General features: G+C 44.4%; 1 protein-coding gene across 1 annotated transcript in view; it reads left to right on the forward strand.

Annotated features, from left to right (window-relative positions):
- Positions 1 to 15338, forward strand: part of dennd6aa (DENN/MADD domain containing 6Aa) — a 25898-nt gene that overhangs the window by 7210 nt on the left and 3350 nt on the right. The window contains exons 4-18 of the mRNA XM_024263652.2: positions 1471 to 1583; positions 2078 to 2158; positions 4963 to 5068; positions 5160 to 5239; positions 5627 to 5686; positions 5765 to 5820; positions 6659 to 6781; positions 6860 to 6955; positions 7559 to 7653; positions 7959 to 8024; positions 8108 to 8172; positions 8420 to 8509; positions 13223 to 13386; positions 13468 to 13570; positions 13876 to 13950. Coding sequence (XP_024119420.1) covers positions 1471 to 1583; positions 2078 to 2158; positions 4963 to 5068; positions 5160 to 5239; positions 5627 to 5686; positions 5765 to 5820; positions 6659 to 6781; positions 6860 to 6955; positions 7559 to 7653; positions 7959 to 8024; positions 8108 to 8172; positions 8420 to 8509; positions 13223 to 13386; positions 13468 to 13570; positions 13876 to 13950 — 1373 coding nt within the window. The remainder of the gene's footprint in view (positions 1 to 1470; positions 1584 to 2077; positions 2159 to 4962; positions 5069 to 5159; positions 5240 to 5626; positions 5687 to 5764; positions 5821 to 6658; positions 6782 to 6859; positions 6956 to 7558; positions 7654 to 7958; positions 8025 to 8107; positions 8173 to 8419; positions 8510 to 13222; positions 13387 to 13467; positions 13571 to 13875; positions 13951 to 15338) is intronic.

Genomic DNA, 15338 nt, shown 5'->3' on the forward strand with positions numbered 1-15338 from the left:
AACGTCCTGTACCGGTGAGGATGAGGTTTAACGTCCTGTACCGGTGAGGATGAGGTTTAGCGTCCTGTACCGGTGAGGATGAGGTTTAGCGTCCTATACCGGTGAGGATGAGGTTTAGCGTCCTGTACCGGTGAGGATGAGGTTTAACGTCCTGTACCCGTGAGGATGAGGTAAACGTCCCGGACCGGTGAGGATCCTGTATAGGTCCTTTATTTATGAGGATCCGGTAAAGGTGCAGTTTCGGTGAGGATCCTGAGGTGTTTGTACCTTTCTGAACACATCTGGGTGGCGTGATGTCACAAGTTCCTGGCGGCGCTCCTGGAGGCTCGTGTGTCCTGTCGTTCTCTTTTCTTTGTTCATGCCGTCACTCGTTGAAAGATCATTTAAAAAAGGGGGGGCGGTGTTTTTAGAAATTACGTTTACTATAACGGCTGGATGGCTCAGTGGGCTAAGTATAGAGTTTGCACTGACGCTGCTGCCTAAGTGGGTCCCTGTGCCCCTAGAGTACAGAGTTGCGTCAGGACGGGCATCCGGCGTAAAAACTCTACCAAATCACTGATGCGTGGCGACCCCAAAAATGGGATAAGCCGAAAGGTGAAGAAGACGAAATTAACTTTACTAAGCTTATAGGATCAAATGAAAATAAACTTATCAGCTTCATCTTGTAACTTAAATTGATTAAAGCCCTAAATTCCATGTACTGTGGTGGAGTGGTTAGCCCTCATAGGAAAAAGGCCCGGTTCAAATCCGGCTAGGTTCTTTCTGTGGAGTTTCATGTTCTCTCTGATTTGGTGGGTTTTCTCCAGCTTCCTCCTACAGTCCAAATACACTTCAAAGATCCAAGAGGTTGTCATGAATGAGAACTGATTCTAAATTGACTACAATAAAAGTTTTTAGTTGACATGAAGCCGAGGGAAATACTGTATTAGAAACGCAGACGGCCAGACTTAGGCTGAATTTTCCGGATCAACCTTTTTAAAGTTGGATTGGATTGTTTGGGATGAATGAGGCTGATAGAAATTAGAGTCAGATTCACAATAAGGTTAATAATCTGCCAACATTTCAATAATATATCCTAAGATTACATTTCTCTGTGAGTTGACCAAAGCAAAATTGAATCTGTTGAAGGTTTGGAGGTCGCAGCTCTTTTCTTAACTCTCACAAGTCCTGTTCCGCCGTGTCTTGACAGCTCTATTTACAGCAGCAGGTGAGGCTTGAACTCCACCCGTCTATCAGGACTAGTGAACAATGCCATTACTCATCAAACCCCTTAGAATAAATGCTGTGTTAAAGTGGGTGGAGGTTCAGCCCTGATCCTGGTTGATCTCTGATGAAACAGAAACCTTCAGTCTGAGCGCTGTTCTGGAAATGTCAGACGAGTCAAAGAGGCGGGTTCTGTCAACCACGCATAGCTCTCCAGCTCCGGTCGGCATGTTCTCCTCTGAAATCTGCTGTTGTTTATTTTTTCAGGTTGCCTTGGTGACACACAGTTCTGCTTCCGCTTTCGACAAGGCTCCAACAGGAAGTCGTCACAGGGATGCTTCCTGGAAATTGCCGACCGAGATGCTCCGCCCTGCCTGAAGGTGTGAACACCCATGACCGTGCACACCTCAGACGCTTAGACATGACAGCTGTTTGCTCCACAGCAGGTGGCTGGCTGTGGACTCTCCCCTTCTTTTGGCGAGGGTTAAAGCTCCAAAGAAGGACTTTCTGAGTCACTTCTTATTAAATTAATCAACAGAGTGAGTTTTGACAAATTATTTAGACCCAAAAATGGGAGTTCAGTCTTTCAGCTGAACTTCCATTTTTGGGCGGCATCAATTCAAAGAGGCGTGAGGTTTAGGAGGTGAAGCACATCTGAATCCATGAGTCAGACGACCAGCAGGGTCAGTCATTTTCACCCTCCATTAAGCTATTGTTATGACTGCAGGATTTTTCAGATTCTTTGTTTTGGTCTCAAAAGCAAACTGAAATAGACGAAGGAGGGAGGATGATGAGAGCAGCTTCTGCAAGTGAAATGTGATGAACTCTGCTGCAGCAGCAGGTTATGCTGAGTCACCAGTTTTCTGTGTTGCAGCGGGAACAAGGCCATTACTACGGTTACGTGTACTTTCGCCAGGTGAGAGACAAATCTCTGAAGAGAGGATACTTCCAGAAGGTGAGTGCAGATGAATTTTTGACATTCTTCTTGGTGTATTCAGTTTTAGACTATTGATCTGTTTTTTCACCGATTTACACACAAACTGTACATGAGAACTGAACTGAGTGGCTCCTCCCTCCTGGTGGTCCAAACAGGAAGTGGCTCCAGGAATCCAAAATCCCATAGACTTCTATAAAGAAATAAACAGCTGTTCCTCAGTCATTCTATTGGTCAGAAGAACCATTCTTGCTCTGATACCTTTTTAACATCTTGATAGTTCTCATTTTTTATTCAAGTTACAAACTAACCAATCGGATGCCTTAGTAAAAGTAGACGGAGCCTGCTGCCCCCACATCCAGCGTTCAAAACCTTTGGCAGATTTTGTGTAGATGTCTTATGGTGGTAGGGGTGTGGCCTTCCAACAAACCCCCTCCTGATTGGTTTCCTTTAAGGATGTAACAATTCTTTGTGAATCGGTAAAAAAAAATGATTCAAGCTTGTCAACATGTTGATCAGTGCAGAAAATCAAAAAATTGGTTAATCTCGGGGCTGCACGGTGGCGCAAGTGGTTAGCGCTCTCGCCTCACAGCGAGAAGGCCCCGGTTCGACTCCCAGCTGGGACCTTTCTGTGTGGAGTTTGCATGTTCTCCCCGTGCATGCGTGGGTTTTCACCGGGGACTCCGGCTTCCTCCCACCGTCCAAAAACATGCTTCATAGGTTCATTGGTGACTCTAAATTGCCCCTAGGTGTGAATGTGAGAGTGAATGTGTGTGTGATTGAGGCCCTGCGACAGACTGGCAACCTGTCCAGGGTGAACCCCGCCTTCGCCCTTCAGTAGCCGGGATAGGCTCCGGCACCCCCGCGACCCCGAAAGGGACAAAGCGGTCAAGAAGATGGATGGATGGATGGATGGTTAATCTCGGGCTGTGCCTAAAATTAGAAAAATGCAGAGCAGATGACAGCTTTCCATGCAGGCTCGCTGTGAGTGTGCGTCACAGATTGCCTGAGTGCTCTTCATCTGCCCCCCTCCTGGGAAATTCGGCAGGCGTCCTCACTGTCCATTTTTAAAATATTTCTTAAAACCCATTTTTACCGCCAGGCTTTTGACACTGTATGAGACTCTGTTCTGCTGGTGTGTTTTATTGTTTATTGTTTTATCTTTGTTTTTAATCTGGTGTTTTTATGTATTTTATATATTTTTTTTCTATTTTTATCTGTTTTTAACTTTTTAGCTGTGATTTTATTGTTCTTTGAACTTTTAATGTGCGGCGCCTTGTTTGACTGAGGTCATTTTAAGGCGCCATATAAATTTAATAAACTTAAACTTAAACTAAACTTAATTCTTCCAGCTCCTTCAAATGTCAAAGTTTCATGTAAGTCAGTCCCTCCAGGATTTTGTGATGTTGCGATCGCTACCATTAACACAAATTCAAGCAAAGCTGAGATTGCTTTCCTCACTCTGCATCTTTATATTTTCATCAGAACTTTCCTGCAACGTTGATGAATCTACCGTGACAACAGTCATGATGACGACACGGCTTCACCACTGCTTCCCTTCTGACTCCTTCCTGGAAGCCGTGCTCTTTTTTATTATAATAATAATAATAATAAATTTATTTATATAGCACCTTTCGAGATAAAAACCACAAAGTTCTTTACATTAAAACACAGAATAAAACACAAAGTAAAACCAAATATAAAAACAGGACATAAACAGAGTTAAGAAAAAGCAATTTTAAAAAGATGTGTCTTTAGCTGCTTTTTAAAAGAAAACACTGAGTCAACAGATCTGAGGCTGAGAGGAAGGGAGTTCCAGAGGGATGGAGCTACTGCTGCAAAAGCTCTGTCACCTTTAGTTTTTAACCGTGTTCTTTTGGCAACCAGCAGGCCCTGGTCACATGATCTGAGTGACCTGCTGGGAGTGTACGGCTGCACAAGGTCTTTTATGTAGACTGGTGCTTGGTCATTTACAGCTCTGTATGTTAAAACCAGGACTTTGAACTGCACTCTGTAGCAGACAGGGAGCCAGTGCAGCTGGATCAGCAGTGGGGTGACGTGTGAATACTTATTAACTAACTTTCGCTCTCTCTGCAAGGTGCACGTGAACGGTCATTTGCGCTGAGTGCACGCTCAGCGGCTGGGGTGGGGGGGTTGCGCTGTGTGCAGCGGTCCATGTCATGGATCACAACATGAACCGAGTATGAAGGATTTGTGATCATTTCAGTATTCTGTATAATTGTTTATTTTTATTGAATCCTTTCTGTTAGTAGGAAAACAGACAGTTGATGTAAGGAGCAAAAAGAAAACATAGACATACACTGCTTTATTAATGAGTCTGTACACAGTGCTGCTGCAACGTGCAAATTTCCCTGGCAGGGATCGATAAAATATCTTTATCTTATCTTATCTTAGTTGACCTCAAAATACATTTAATTCATTGTGTTGAGGGAAAAATTGGAAAAAAATCAAAATTGTGACTTTAAAACTGTGAATTGAATCTAATTGTGGCTCGGCTGAATCATTACATTCCTAGTTGCCATAGAAACTCAGAGAAATCACTGTTGACTGGCTCCAACATGGTGCCATCTGCAATGGGAGAAAAATGGCGACTGAATTGACTTCATTTGGTTGGAGCCTGAAGTAAATGACGTTCTGTGGATGGTGTCACTCAGTCCAGTTCTTATTTAAAGGTAATAGGAATATGATGTCATCTTTTGTCTGGAAACATTCTAAAGGGAATATTGGTTTAAAAACTTTCCCTCAGAATAACTTTGGACTTAGTTGTGAGATTTGTGTCAACATTCTCTGTTCTTCTGCTTCAGTCACTGGTCCTCATCAGTAAGCTGCCCTATGTGACCTTCTTTCACTGCCTGCTGAAGATCATGGCTCCAGAATACTTTGAAAAACAGGAACCCTGTCTAGAAGCCGGTCAGTGTCCTTCATTTGCTGTCTCCGCTCCTGATCCCCCCCACACCTTCAGTCTGTGTTCAAACCTCTGTCCTATCTCTGTTTGTGACAGCTTGTAACGACATTGACCGCTGGCCTACGCCTCATCCTGGACGAATCCTCACGCTGCCTATTATGGGCGTTGTCATCAAGGTACACGAGCGACGTCAGTGGGTGGAGCTGGAGCATAATGTTGGTTTCAACGGGATGATCTTTATCCATGTTTGACAGTCCAGGTTTATCTGTGGGGGAAACAACCTTTTCTCTGTAAAACTATGACTTTTCATTAATGTGTTTATTTAATTTGTTTGATTTGTTGTTTTGCACCTCCTTTATTCAATTCAAACATCAAAATGTTTAAAATTAATAAAACTAAATGATGAATGAAGGAGAGGAAAGAGGAGAACATTTCTATTCTTTTTCAGAATTTTAAAATGGACAGAAAAATAATTTTTCCATTCAGTAATTTGTTCACTTGGGACTGATCAATAAATAATGAATAAATATTTTTACAGTAAACTTCTGTATTTCTTGCTGCAGGTTCGAATCCCAACTTGCTATGATAAACCAGGAACCTCTCAGCTAGTCCAGTCCGCTCAGGTACTGAACAAACCTCCGGGTGGAGTTCACGTCCCAAACATCTCCGTTCCAGAGCTCTAAGAGTGTCTCATCTTTCAGGGTGACAGTCTGGTGTCCATTGTTCTCCCAACCATCCATGAGGTGGACCTCTTCAGGTGCGTCCTGTTTCTTTGTCTCCACCTGTTGGTCAGTGGATGTACTGCAGTTTCGTCCTGTTGCTGTGCTCAGATCTTTTGTGAGGTCTTTGGTGGCGTCTCTAAAATTTTCCAGTGTTGAGTGATTTAAGGAAAAGTTTTTTTTTCTGATTCCCGAGGAAGATCCAAGACAACTGAAATAATTCTGTTCTACAAATCTAAGCGGTTGATCTAGAGGATGTCTTTATGATTCTTCATTAGTTCTAAAAGCTGAGGGAGAGCTCAGGTTCTTAATAATCGGACCACTCCAGGAACGTAGAGGAAAACTCAATCAGATGTTGATTTGGTGATGACCTGTAGAAATGGGTTCCTGGACTTCCTGCCTCCATGAGCTGTGCAGAACAGTCCAAGCAGGTGATTGGTGGTCCTTAGTGTTTTACTGAGGGATCCTGATGTTTCTGTCCTCTGATCGATGTGCAGATGCATCCCCCTTCTGGGTTTAGTTTGATCCACATATCTGAACTCGTGTGGGTTCAGTTCTGGGGAAGGATGTCCGGACTCTGTTATCTCATCCTTCCATATCCAGATGACCTCCCATGAGGACTCTGGAGGTTCAATGGCACAGCCGGGTTGTAGCCCACAGAATTCTATAGTTTAGCAGAGTGTCTCAAGTGTCTTTAGGCGTTAGCTTGGTTCTTCCTGGCTGGTTCGGGTCTTGTTTCTAATATCTGCTGCAGCATGTGTGTGCATGTCAGAATCTCTAAGTTTGCTCAGTATTCAGTCCTGAGGAGCTTCTTTAATCTTTGATGACCTTACCTGTCCTGCAGCTGACCCCACTCTTCTCCTCGCGTCTGTCCAGGTGTTTCCATCCCGTCTTCTTCCACATTCAGATGCTCTGGGAGCTGGTGTTGCTGGGAGAGGCCCTGGTGGTCATGGCGCCGTCGCCTGCAGAGTCCTCGGACACGGTTCTGGCATTGGTCAGGTGAGTCAGCGGCTTTTTCTCAACCTTCCTGATGTGAATAAATCCCAAACGCGCATTATCTGTGGTCTTCTCGTGCAGCTGCATCTCTCCTTTGCGCTACTGCAGCGACTTCCGGCCTTACTTCACCATCCATGACAGCGAGTTTAAGGAGTACACGACCAGGACGCAGGCTCCGTGAGTAGAACCTCCTTGTGCGAGGAGCTCTGCTGTGCTAGCTCGACACACCACCTTCTCCATAACTCCCGACGGTTCATACAGGCAAAGTAATCTGATTACAGATGTGGGGGATCAAAGCAGTAGTAATGATGACCTTACAGCTAAGGTTCAGACATCTCTCAGAATCGCTGCTGCATTTAGCCTCCCTGTTTATGTGCGCAAACTTCACTTCTGCTGCTCCATCAGGAACCATGTTTAAAATGCGGCTCTCAGGGTGCAGAGATTCTTTTCTCAGTTCTACAAACTTATTATAAAATTAAAAGCAGATTCAGCGAATCCTTCGTGCTTTTAAAGATGAAGCGTCCATCCCGGGTCAGATCCTAAACCATGAAGATCCGGAGTCCTCCTCTGGATTCAGCAGGGATCCTCATCTCATCAAAGCGTAATTTTTTCTCTGCTTTCTTTGTCATGAATGACTGAAGGAATGACAAACATCTCAAACCCAGAGACATGTGGCGTGTTGGTGCATGCCACACGTTTGGAGCTAACGGGTCTTTCAGGGAAACACAGAACAGCATCTCAGATGTTTGATGTTTGTTTCTATGTTTGTGATTTCTGTAGGCCGTCCGTCATCTTAGGCGTCACCAATCCCTTCTTTGCTAAAACTCTGCAGCACTGGCCGCACATCATCCGCATCGGAGACATGAAGCAAGCAGGTGAGCTCTCAGCTCGCGGCCACACCTCACTCAGATCCTTCACCGAAGCTCCAGTAAACAAGCGTATTGTACTTTTCAATTTTAATAATAAACCATCCCATAGCTGCACAGGAACAAAGTGACTCTTTCACTGATGTTTCGTTTGAAGAACTGCCTCATGATTGCTTATGTCTCTGAAATTCGGTCAGAAACATTTGTCCAAAAGTCTTCAGAAGGACTTTTAGGGTCGCTGGTTTAATTCTAAAGACATGGTGCAAAAATCATTAGATTGTTTGGAGAATATTTTTATCATTTGCTTCCTGCAGGAGAACTGGCAAAGCAGATGAAAGTCAAGAAGCTTAAAAACCTGAAAACTCTGGACTCTAAACCTGGTAATCCTTCTGTTCATATGATTGTTTAGCTGATGCAGCGACAAACGTCTGTCCACTCACCCCCGGGTTCCTTGCCGTTGTAGGTGTTTATACTGCATACAAGCCATACCTCAACAAGGATGAGGAAATCATCAAGCAGCTGCAGAAGGTACCAGTCTCTGCCCGTGGTAATGCAAAGAAAACAGACTGCTTTATCTTCTTCCAGCACTTTCATTCTTTCATGCTTTCTTTTTCTCTTATATATCAAAATAAAGTTTTACGAAGAATCTTTTTCTTAGTTAATGTTTTGTCATCTTTATTTGTTTATTGTGAATTAAATTCTGTTTATTGTGTTTTTTTTGTGTCTGTAGAACCCCCCTGTCTATCTCTTATGGATCATTTATTTATTTTTTCAGGGAGTTCAACAGAAGAGACCCTCAGCAGCCCAGAATGCAATTCTGCGGCGCTACTTCCTGGAGCTGACGCAGAGCTTCATAATTCCTCTGGTAAACCTTTATATGTGAAATCCACATGTTGGTTTAGGCCCAGCGCCCCCCAACTCCTAACCATTTTAATGAGCTGACAATCCTCCTAAAAAATCTTTAGCTTGTTATAAACTCTCCCAAAAACATCTTATTGAGTCGTTTTCTTGATCTAAATGCATAGATATCCAACAGTTTTCTATTCGGCTGTAGAAACACTGTAATGTTTGGTCTGTACCACTGACAGCTCAAATTATGGTGGACCCAAGAACGCTAAGAGAAGGATCAATTTATCGTGTTGCTGTCATGAAGCTATCATGTTGCTGTCATGAAGCCATCATGTAGCTGTCATGAAGCCATCGAGTAGCTGTCGTGAAGCCATCATGTAGCTGTCATGAAGCCATCATGTAGCTGTCATGGATAAATTGTGTAACTTTCATGAATAAATTGTGCAGCTGTCGTGAAGCCATCGAGTAGCCGTCGTGAAGCCATCATGTAGCTGCCGTGAAGCCATCATGTAGCTATCGTGTAGCTGTTGTGAAGCCATCATGTAGCTGTCATGGATAAATTGTGTAACTTTCATGAATACATTGTGTAGCCGTCGTGAAGCCATCATGTAGCCGTCGTGAAGCCATCATGTAGCTGTCGTGAAGCCATCGTGTAGCTGTCGTGAATTAATCATGTAGCTGTCATGAAGCCATCATGTAGCTATCGTGAAGCCATCGTGTAACTGTCGTGAAGCCATCGTGTAGCTGTTGTGAAGCCATTGAGTAGCTGTCGTGAAGCCATCATGTAGCTGTCGTGAATTAATCATGTAGCTGTCATGAAGCCATCGAGTAGCCGTCGTGAAGCCATCATGTAGCTGTCATGAAGCTATCGTGTAGCTGTCTATGAAGCCATCGTGTAGCCGTCGTGAAGCTATCGTGTGGCTGTCATGAAGCCATCGTGTAGCTGTCATGAAGCCATTGTGTAGCCGTCATGAAGCCATTATGTAGCTGTCGTGAAGCCATCGTGTAGCTGTCGTGAATTAATCATGTAGCTGTCATGAAGCCATCATGTAGCTATCGTAAAGCCATCGTGTAGCTGTCGTGAAGTAATCATGTAGCTGTCATGAAGCCATTATGTAGGTATCGTGAAGCCATCATGTAGTTGTCATGAAGCCATCATGTAGTTGTCATGAAGCTATCATGTAGCTGTCATGAAGCCATCATGTAGCTATCGTGTAGCTGTTGTGAAGCCATCATGTAGCTGTCATCAAGCCATCATGTAGCTGTCATGGATAAATTGTGTAACTTTCATGAATACATTGTGTAGCCGTCGTGAATTAATCATGTAGCTGTCATGAAGCCATCATGTAGCTATCGTGAAGCCATCGTGTAGCTGTCATGAAGTCATCATGTAGCTATCTTGAAGCCATCGTGTAGCTGTCGTGAAGCCATCGTGTAGCTGTCGTGAAGCCATTATGTAGCTGTCGTGAATTAATCATGTAGCTGTCATGAAGCCATCATGTAGCTATCGTGAAGCCATCGTGTAGCTGTCATGAAGCCATCATGTAGCTATCGTGAAGCCATCGTGTAGCTATCGTAAAGCCATCGTGTAGCTGTTGTGAAGCCATTGAGTAGCTGTCGTGAATTAATCATGTAACTGTCATGAAGCCATCGAGTAGCCGTCGTGAAGCCATCATGTTGCTGTCATGAAGCCATCATGTAGCTGTCATGAAGCCATCATGTAGCTGTCATGAAGCCATCATGTAGCTGTCATGAAGCCATCGTGTAGCTGTCATGGATAAATTGTGTAACTTTCATGAATAAATTGTGCAGCTGTCGTGAAGCCATCGAGTAGCCGTCGTGAAGCCATCATGTAGCTGCCGTAAAGCCATCGTGTAGCTGTCATGAAGCCATCGAGTAGCCGTCGTGAAGCCATCATGTAGCTGTCGTGAATTAATCATGTAGCTGTCATGAAGCCATCATGTAGCTATCGTGTAGCTGTTGTGAAGACATCATGTAGCTGTCATGAAGCCATCATGTAGCTGTCATGGATAAATTGTGTAACTTTCATGAATACATTGTGTAGCTGTCGTGAAGCCATCATGTAGCCGTCGTGAAGCCATCATGTAGCTGTCGTGAAGCCATCGTGTAGCTGTCGTGAAGCCATTATGTAGCTGTCGTGAATTAATCATGTAGCTGTCATGAAGCCATCGAGTAGCCGTCGTGAAGCCATCATGTAGCTGTCATGAAGCTATCGTGTAGCTTTCTATGAAGCCATCGTGTAGCTGTCATGAAGCCATCGTGTAGCTGTCATGAAGCCATTGTGTAGCCGTCGTGAAACCATCATGTAGCTGTCGTGAAGTAATCATGTAGCTGTCATAAAGCCATCGTGTAGCTGTCATGAAGCCATCATGTAGCTGTCGTGAAGTAATCATGTAGCTGTCGTGAAGTAATCATGTAGCTGTCATGAAGCCATTATGTAGGTATCGTGAAGCCATCGTGTAGCTGTCGTGAAGCCATCATGTAGTTGTCATAAAGCCATCATGTAGTTGTCATGAAGCTATCATGATCATGTAGTTGTCATGAAGCCATCATGTAGTTGTCATGAAGCTATCATGTAGCTGTCATGAAGCCATCATGTAGCTATCGTGTAGCTGTTGTGAAGCCATCATGTAGTTGTCATGAAGCCATCATGTAGCTGTCATGGATAAATTGTGTAACTTTCATGAATACATTGTGTAGCTGTCGTGAAGCCGTCATGTAGCTGTCGTGAAGCCATCGTGTAGCTGTCGTGAAGCCATCGTGTAGCCGTCGTGAAGCCATCATGTAGCTGTCGTGAAGTAATCATGTAGCTGTCATGAAGCCATTATGTAGGTATCGTGAAGCCATCGTGTAGCTGTCATGAAGCCATTGTGTAGCTATCGTGAAGCCATCGTGTAGCTGTTGTGAAGCCATTGAGTAGCTGTCGTGAAGCCATCATGTAGCTGTCGTGAATTAATCATGTAACTGTCATGAAGCCATCGAGTAGCCGTCGTGAAGCCATCATGTAGCTGTCATGAAGCCATCATGTTGCTGTCATGAAGCCATCATGTAGCTGTCATGAAGCTATCATGTTGCTGTCATGAAGCTATCATGTTGCTGTCATGAAGCCATCATGTAGCTGTCATGAAGCCATCATGTAGCTGTCATGAAGCCATCGTGTAGCTGTCATGGATAAATTGTGTAACTTTTATGAATAAATTGTGCAGCTGTCGTGAAGCCATCGAGTAGCCGTCGTGAAGCCATCATGTAGCTGCCGTGAAGCCATCGTGTAGCCGTCGTGAAGCCATCATGTAGCTGTCGTGATGTATTCATGTAGCTGTCATGAAGCCATTATGTAGCTGTCATAAAGCCATCGTGTAGCTGTCATGAAGCCATCGTGTAGCCGTCGTGAAGCCATCATGTAGCTGTCGTGAAGTAATCATGTAGCTGTCATGAAGCCATTATGTAGGTATCGTAAAGCCATCGTGTAGCTGTCATGAAGCCATCATGTAGTTGTCATGAAGCCATTATGTAGCTATCGTGAAGTAATCATGTAGCTGTCATAAAGCCAAATATGTAGCTATCGTGAAGCCATCATGTAGCTGTCGTGAAGTAATCATGTAGCTGTCATAAAGCCATTATGTAGCTATCGTGAAGCCATCATGTAGCTGTCATGAAGCCGTCGTGTAGCTGTCGTGAAGTAATCATGTAGCTGTCATAAAGCCATTATGTCGCTATCGTAAAGCCATCATGTAGCTGTCGTGAAGTAATCATGTAGCTGTCATAAAGCCAATATGTAGCTATCGTGAAGCCATCGTGAAGCTGTTGTGAAGCCATTGAGTAGCTGTCATGAAACCATCATGTAGCTGTCATGAAGCCATCATGTAGCTGTCATGAAGCCGTCATGTAGCTGTCATGAAGCCGTCATGTAGCTGTTGTGAAGCCATCGTGTAGCATTCATGAAGCCATCATGTAGCTGTTGTGAAACCATCACGTAGCTGTCATGAAGTCATCGTGTCGCTGTCATGAAGCCGTCGTGTAGCTGTCATGAAGTCATCGTGTAGCTGTCGTGAAGCCGTCATGTAGCTGTCATGAAGCCGTCGTGTAGCTTTCATGAAGTCATCGTGTAGCTGTCGTGAAGCCATCGTTAAGCTGTCATGAAGCCGTCGTGTAGCTGTCATGAAGCCGTCGTGTAGCTGTCATGAAGTCATCGTGTAGCTGTCGTGAAGCCGTCGTGTAGCTGTTGTGAAGTCATCGTGTAGCTGTCGTGAAGTCATCGTGTAACTGTCGTGAATTCATCGTGTAGCTGTCGTGAAGTCGTCGTGTAGCTGTTGTGTAGCTGTTGTTAAGTCATCGTGTAGTTGTCGTGAAGCTGTCGTGTAGCCGTCGTGTAGCTGTCGTGAAGTCGTCGTGTAGCTGTCGTGAAGTCGTCGTGTAGCTGTCGTGAAGTCGTCGTGTAGCTGTCGTGAATTTGTCGTGTAGCTGTCGTGAAGTCGTCGTGTAGTCGTCGTGAAGCTGTCGTGTGGCTGTCGTGTAGCTGTCGTGAAGTCGTCGTGTAGCTGTCGTGAATTCGTCGTGTAGCTGTCGTGAAGTTGTCGTGTAGTCGTCGTGAAGCTGTCGTGTGGCTGTCGTGTAGTCGTCGTGTAGCTGTCGTGAAGCCGTCGTGTAGCTGTCGTGAAGCCGTCGTGTAGCTGTCGTGAAGTGATCTCTAAACCTGATTTGTCTGTAGGAGCGTTACGTGGCCAGCCTGATGCCCTTGCAGAAGTCCATCAGTCCGTGGAAAAGTCCTCCTCAGCTGCGGCCCTTCAACCAGCAGGACTTCATGAAGACGCTGGAGAAAGCTGGACCCCAGCTCACGTCCAGACTGAAGGGAGACTGGATCGGACTCTACAGGTCCAGATTCTCCATCAGGCGGCAACTTTTGGATCCTCAAACATTCAGCATCGTCTGACTGATGTGGATTTTATTTTTCAGATGTTTCCTTAAGTCCCCCAATTTTGACGGCTGGTTCCGCAGCAGGAGGAAGGAGATGACCCAGAAGCTGGAGGCTCTTCACCTGGAGGCCCTCTGTGAGGAGGTGAGGAGAAAGGCTTTGATCAGACACTCTTCAGTGGAGATACCTGTAGATCTCTTCAGAATGGATGGAGATGTGAAATTGATTTCTTTGAGAAAAAACTCTACAAGTGATCCCAGCAGAACTGAAGGTCTGCATTATGAGGACACTTCCTGTGTATAAACAAAGATGGCGTGTTTTAACCTGGTCCAGAACGCGTCCGTCTCTTTCACTGAATTGGAGATGTTTGGACGACTTCATGAGGACTAAAGAAACCAACATCTTCCATCAGACAAGACGTGAAGGTTCAGCTGTCTGCATGTCTGCAGGATCTGCAGCAGAGGATCCAGAAGCACACCGAGGTGGAGGCAGTGGACCTGGTTCTGAAGTTGAAGGACAAACTGGTCAGTTTGAGCTTTTCCTCTGAGATCTTTGCCATTGGTCCCTCAGACCATCTGCTTTTTTCTGTGGGCAGAAAAAAATAGTTTAATTTAGTTTTAGTCATAGTCATTTTACAAAAATAAGGTTTAGTTTTAGTCGGAATTTAGTCATGTTGATTCTATTAATTTTAGTCAAATTTTAGTCGACTAAATTACAGTAGATATTTAGTTGACAAAAATATAGAATAAAGATATAGCATTTTAATGAAATGTACTAAGCATGAACATATGAATAACACAGAGATTGTACTAATTTGTAAAAAATAAATAAATAAATAAATAAAAAAAGAAACATTTTACTTTGCTTTCCAAACTTGTCATTTCTACAAATTCAGCTTCAACAACTTAAAACACATTCAAAGAAAATAAATTATAATTCCAACTCATTTGTGATAAATGTCAGAACATAAAAAAACGTGTATTGAAGAGGTAGTCAAGTGCAAAAAATGGGATTAAAATGGCATTAAATAAACACTCGGGAGGGAGTAAGCTATACCGTGTCATTTGCTATTTGGGAATCAGTCTTTTACTGCCAGGAGGCGTGTGAGCATGTAATATGCTTGACCAGCATGTGCAGTGTACTGTAATGCTACCGTCAGCCAGTAGAGGGTGCAAAAACAAAGGCATCACTTGGATTTAAACATAAACCTCTGTGCTTCAGAGCACATCAAAGAAAAGCGCTTCTCTGCCGCAGCTCATCGGTGCTACTTAGCTTGGGGAGGATAACTCCTTAAAACAACTATTTCAGATACTCCTACCCTTTAAGATGCAACAACAGTTGGAAGGGTAGAGGGAGAATTTGGATTCAGTCCAATAGACTAGAAATAATTGTGTTTGTATCTTTACCTTTGCATGGATTTCAGGGTGGTTGTCTACAAACGTCGCCTCAGGTTTGTGTGTTTTTGCCTGTGATGGTCGCTCCACACAACGTCTTGCTGAGGGTCGTGTTAAATGTCAAATTTGTCCTTTTATCAGTACAGGAATCTGCTTTTTGATCATATCAGTTTGGAAAAAAGATCAGCTAAAAGTTCAAGTAACTTGGAAAGAATTCAGTCTCTCTGGTCTCCCATAGCTGATTCCATGATTTAGGGTGGGGGGAGCTTGGGTTTTCGCTGCGCCTTGATTGTCTGCTGGGGCTGTCGGGTGGTAGCCGGGGCCTCCTGGTGCCTGGCTTGGACGTGGGGGGGCGCTGCTGGTTGGGGGGTCTGGTCTGGCGTCTGGATGGGGGCGGGCAGGGGCGCCAGGTGGCCTCCTGGGCCCGGGCGTAAGGCAAGGCAAGGCAAGGCAAGGCAAGTTTATTTGTATAGCACATTTCATGTACAGAGACAATTCAAAGTGCTTTACATAAAACA

This window comes from Oryzias melastigma, unplaced genomic scaffold (genome assembly GCF_002922805.2).
Source record: "Oryzias melastigma strain HK-1 unplaced genomic scaffold, ASM292280v2 sc00246, whole genome shotgun sequence".
In the NCBI taxonomy this organism is placed as follows: Eukaryota; Metazoa; Chordata; class Actinopteri; order Beloniformes; family Adrianichthyidae; genus Oryzias; species Oryzias melastigma.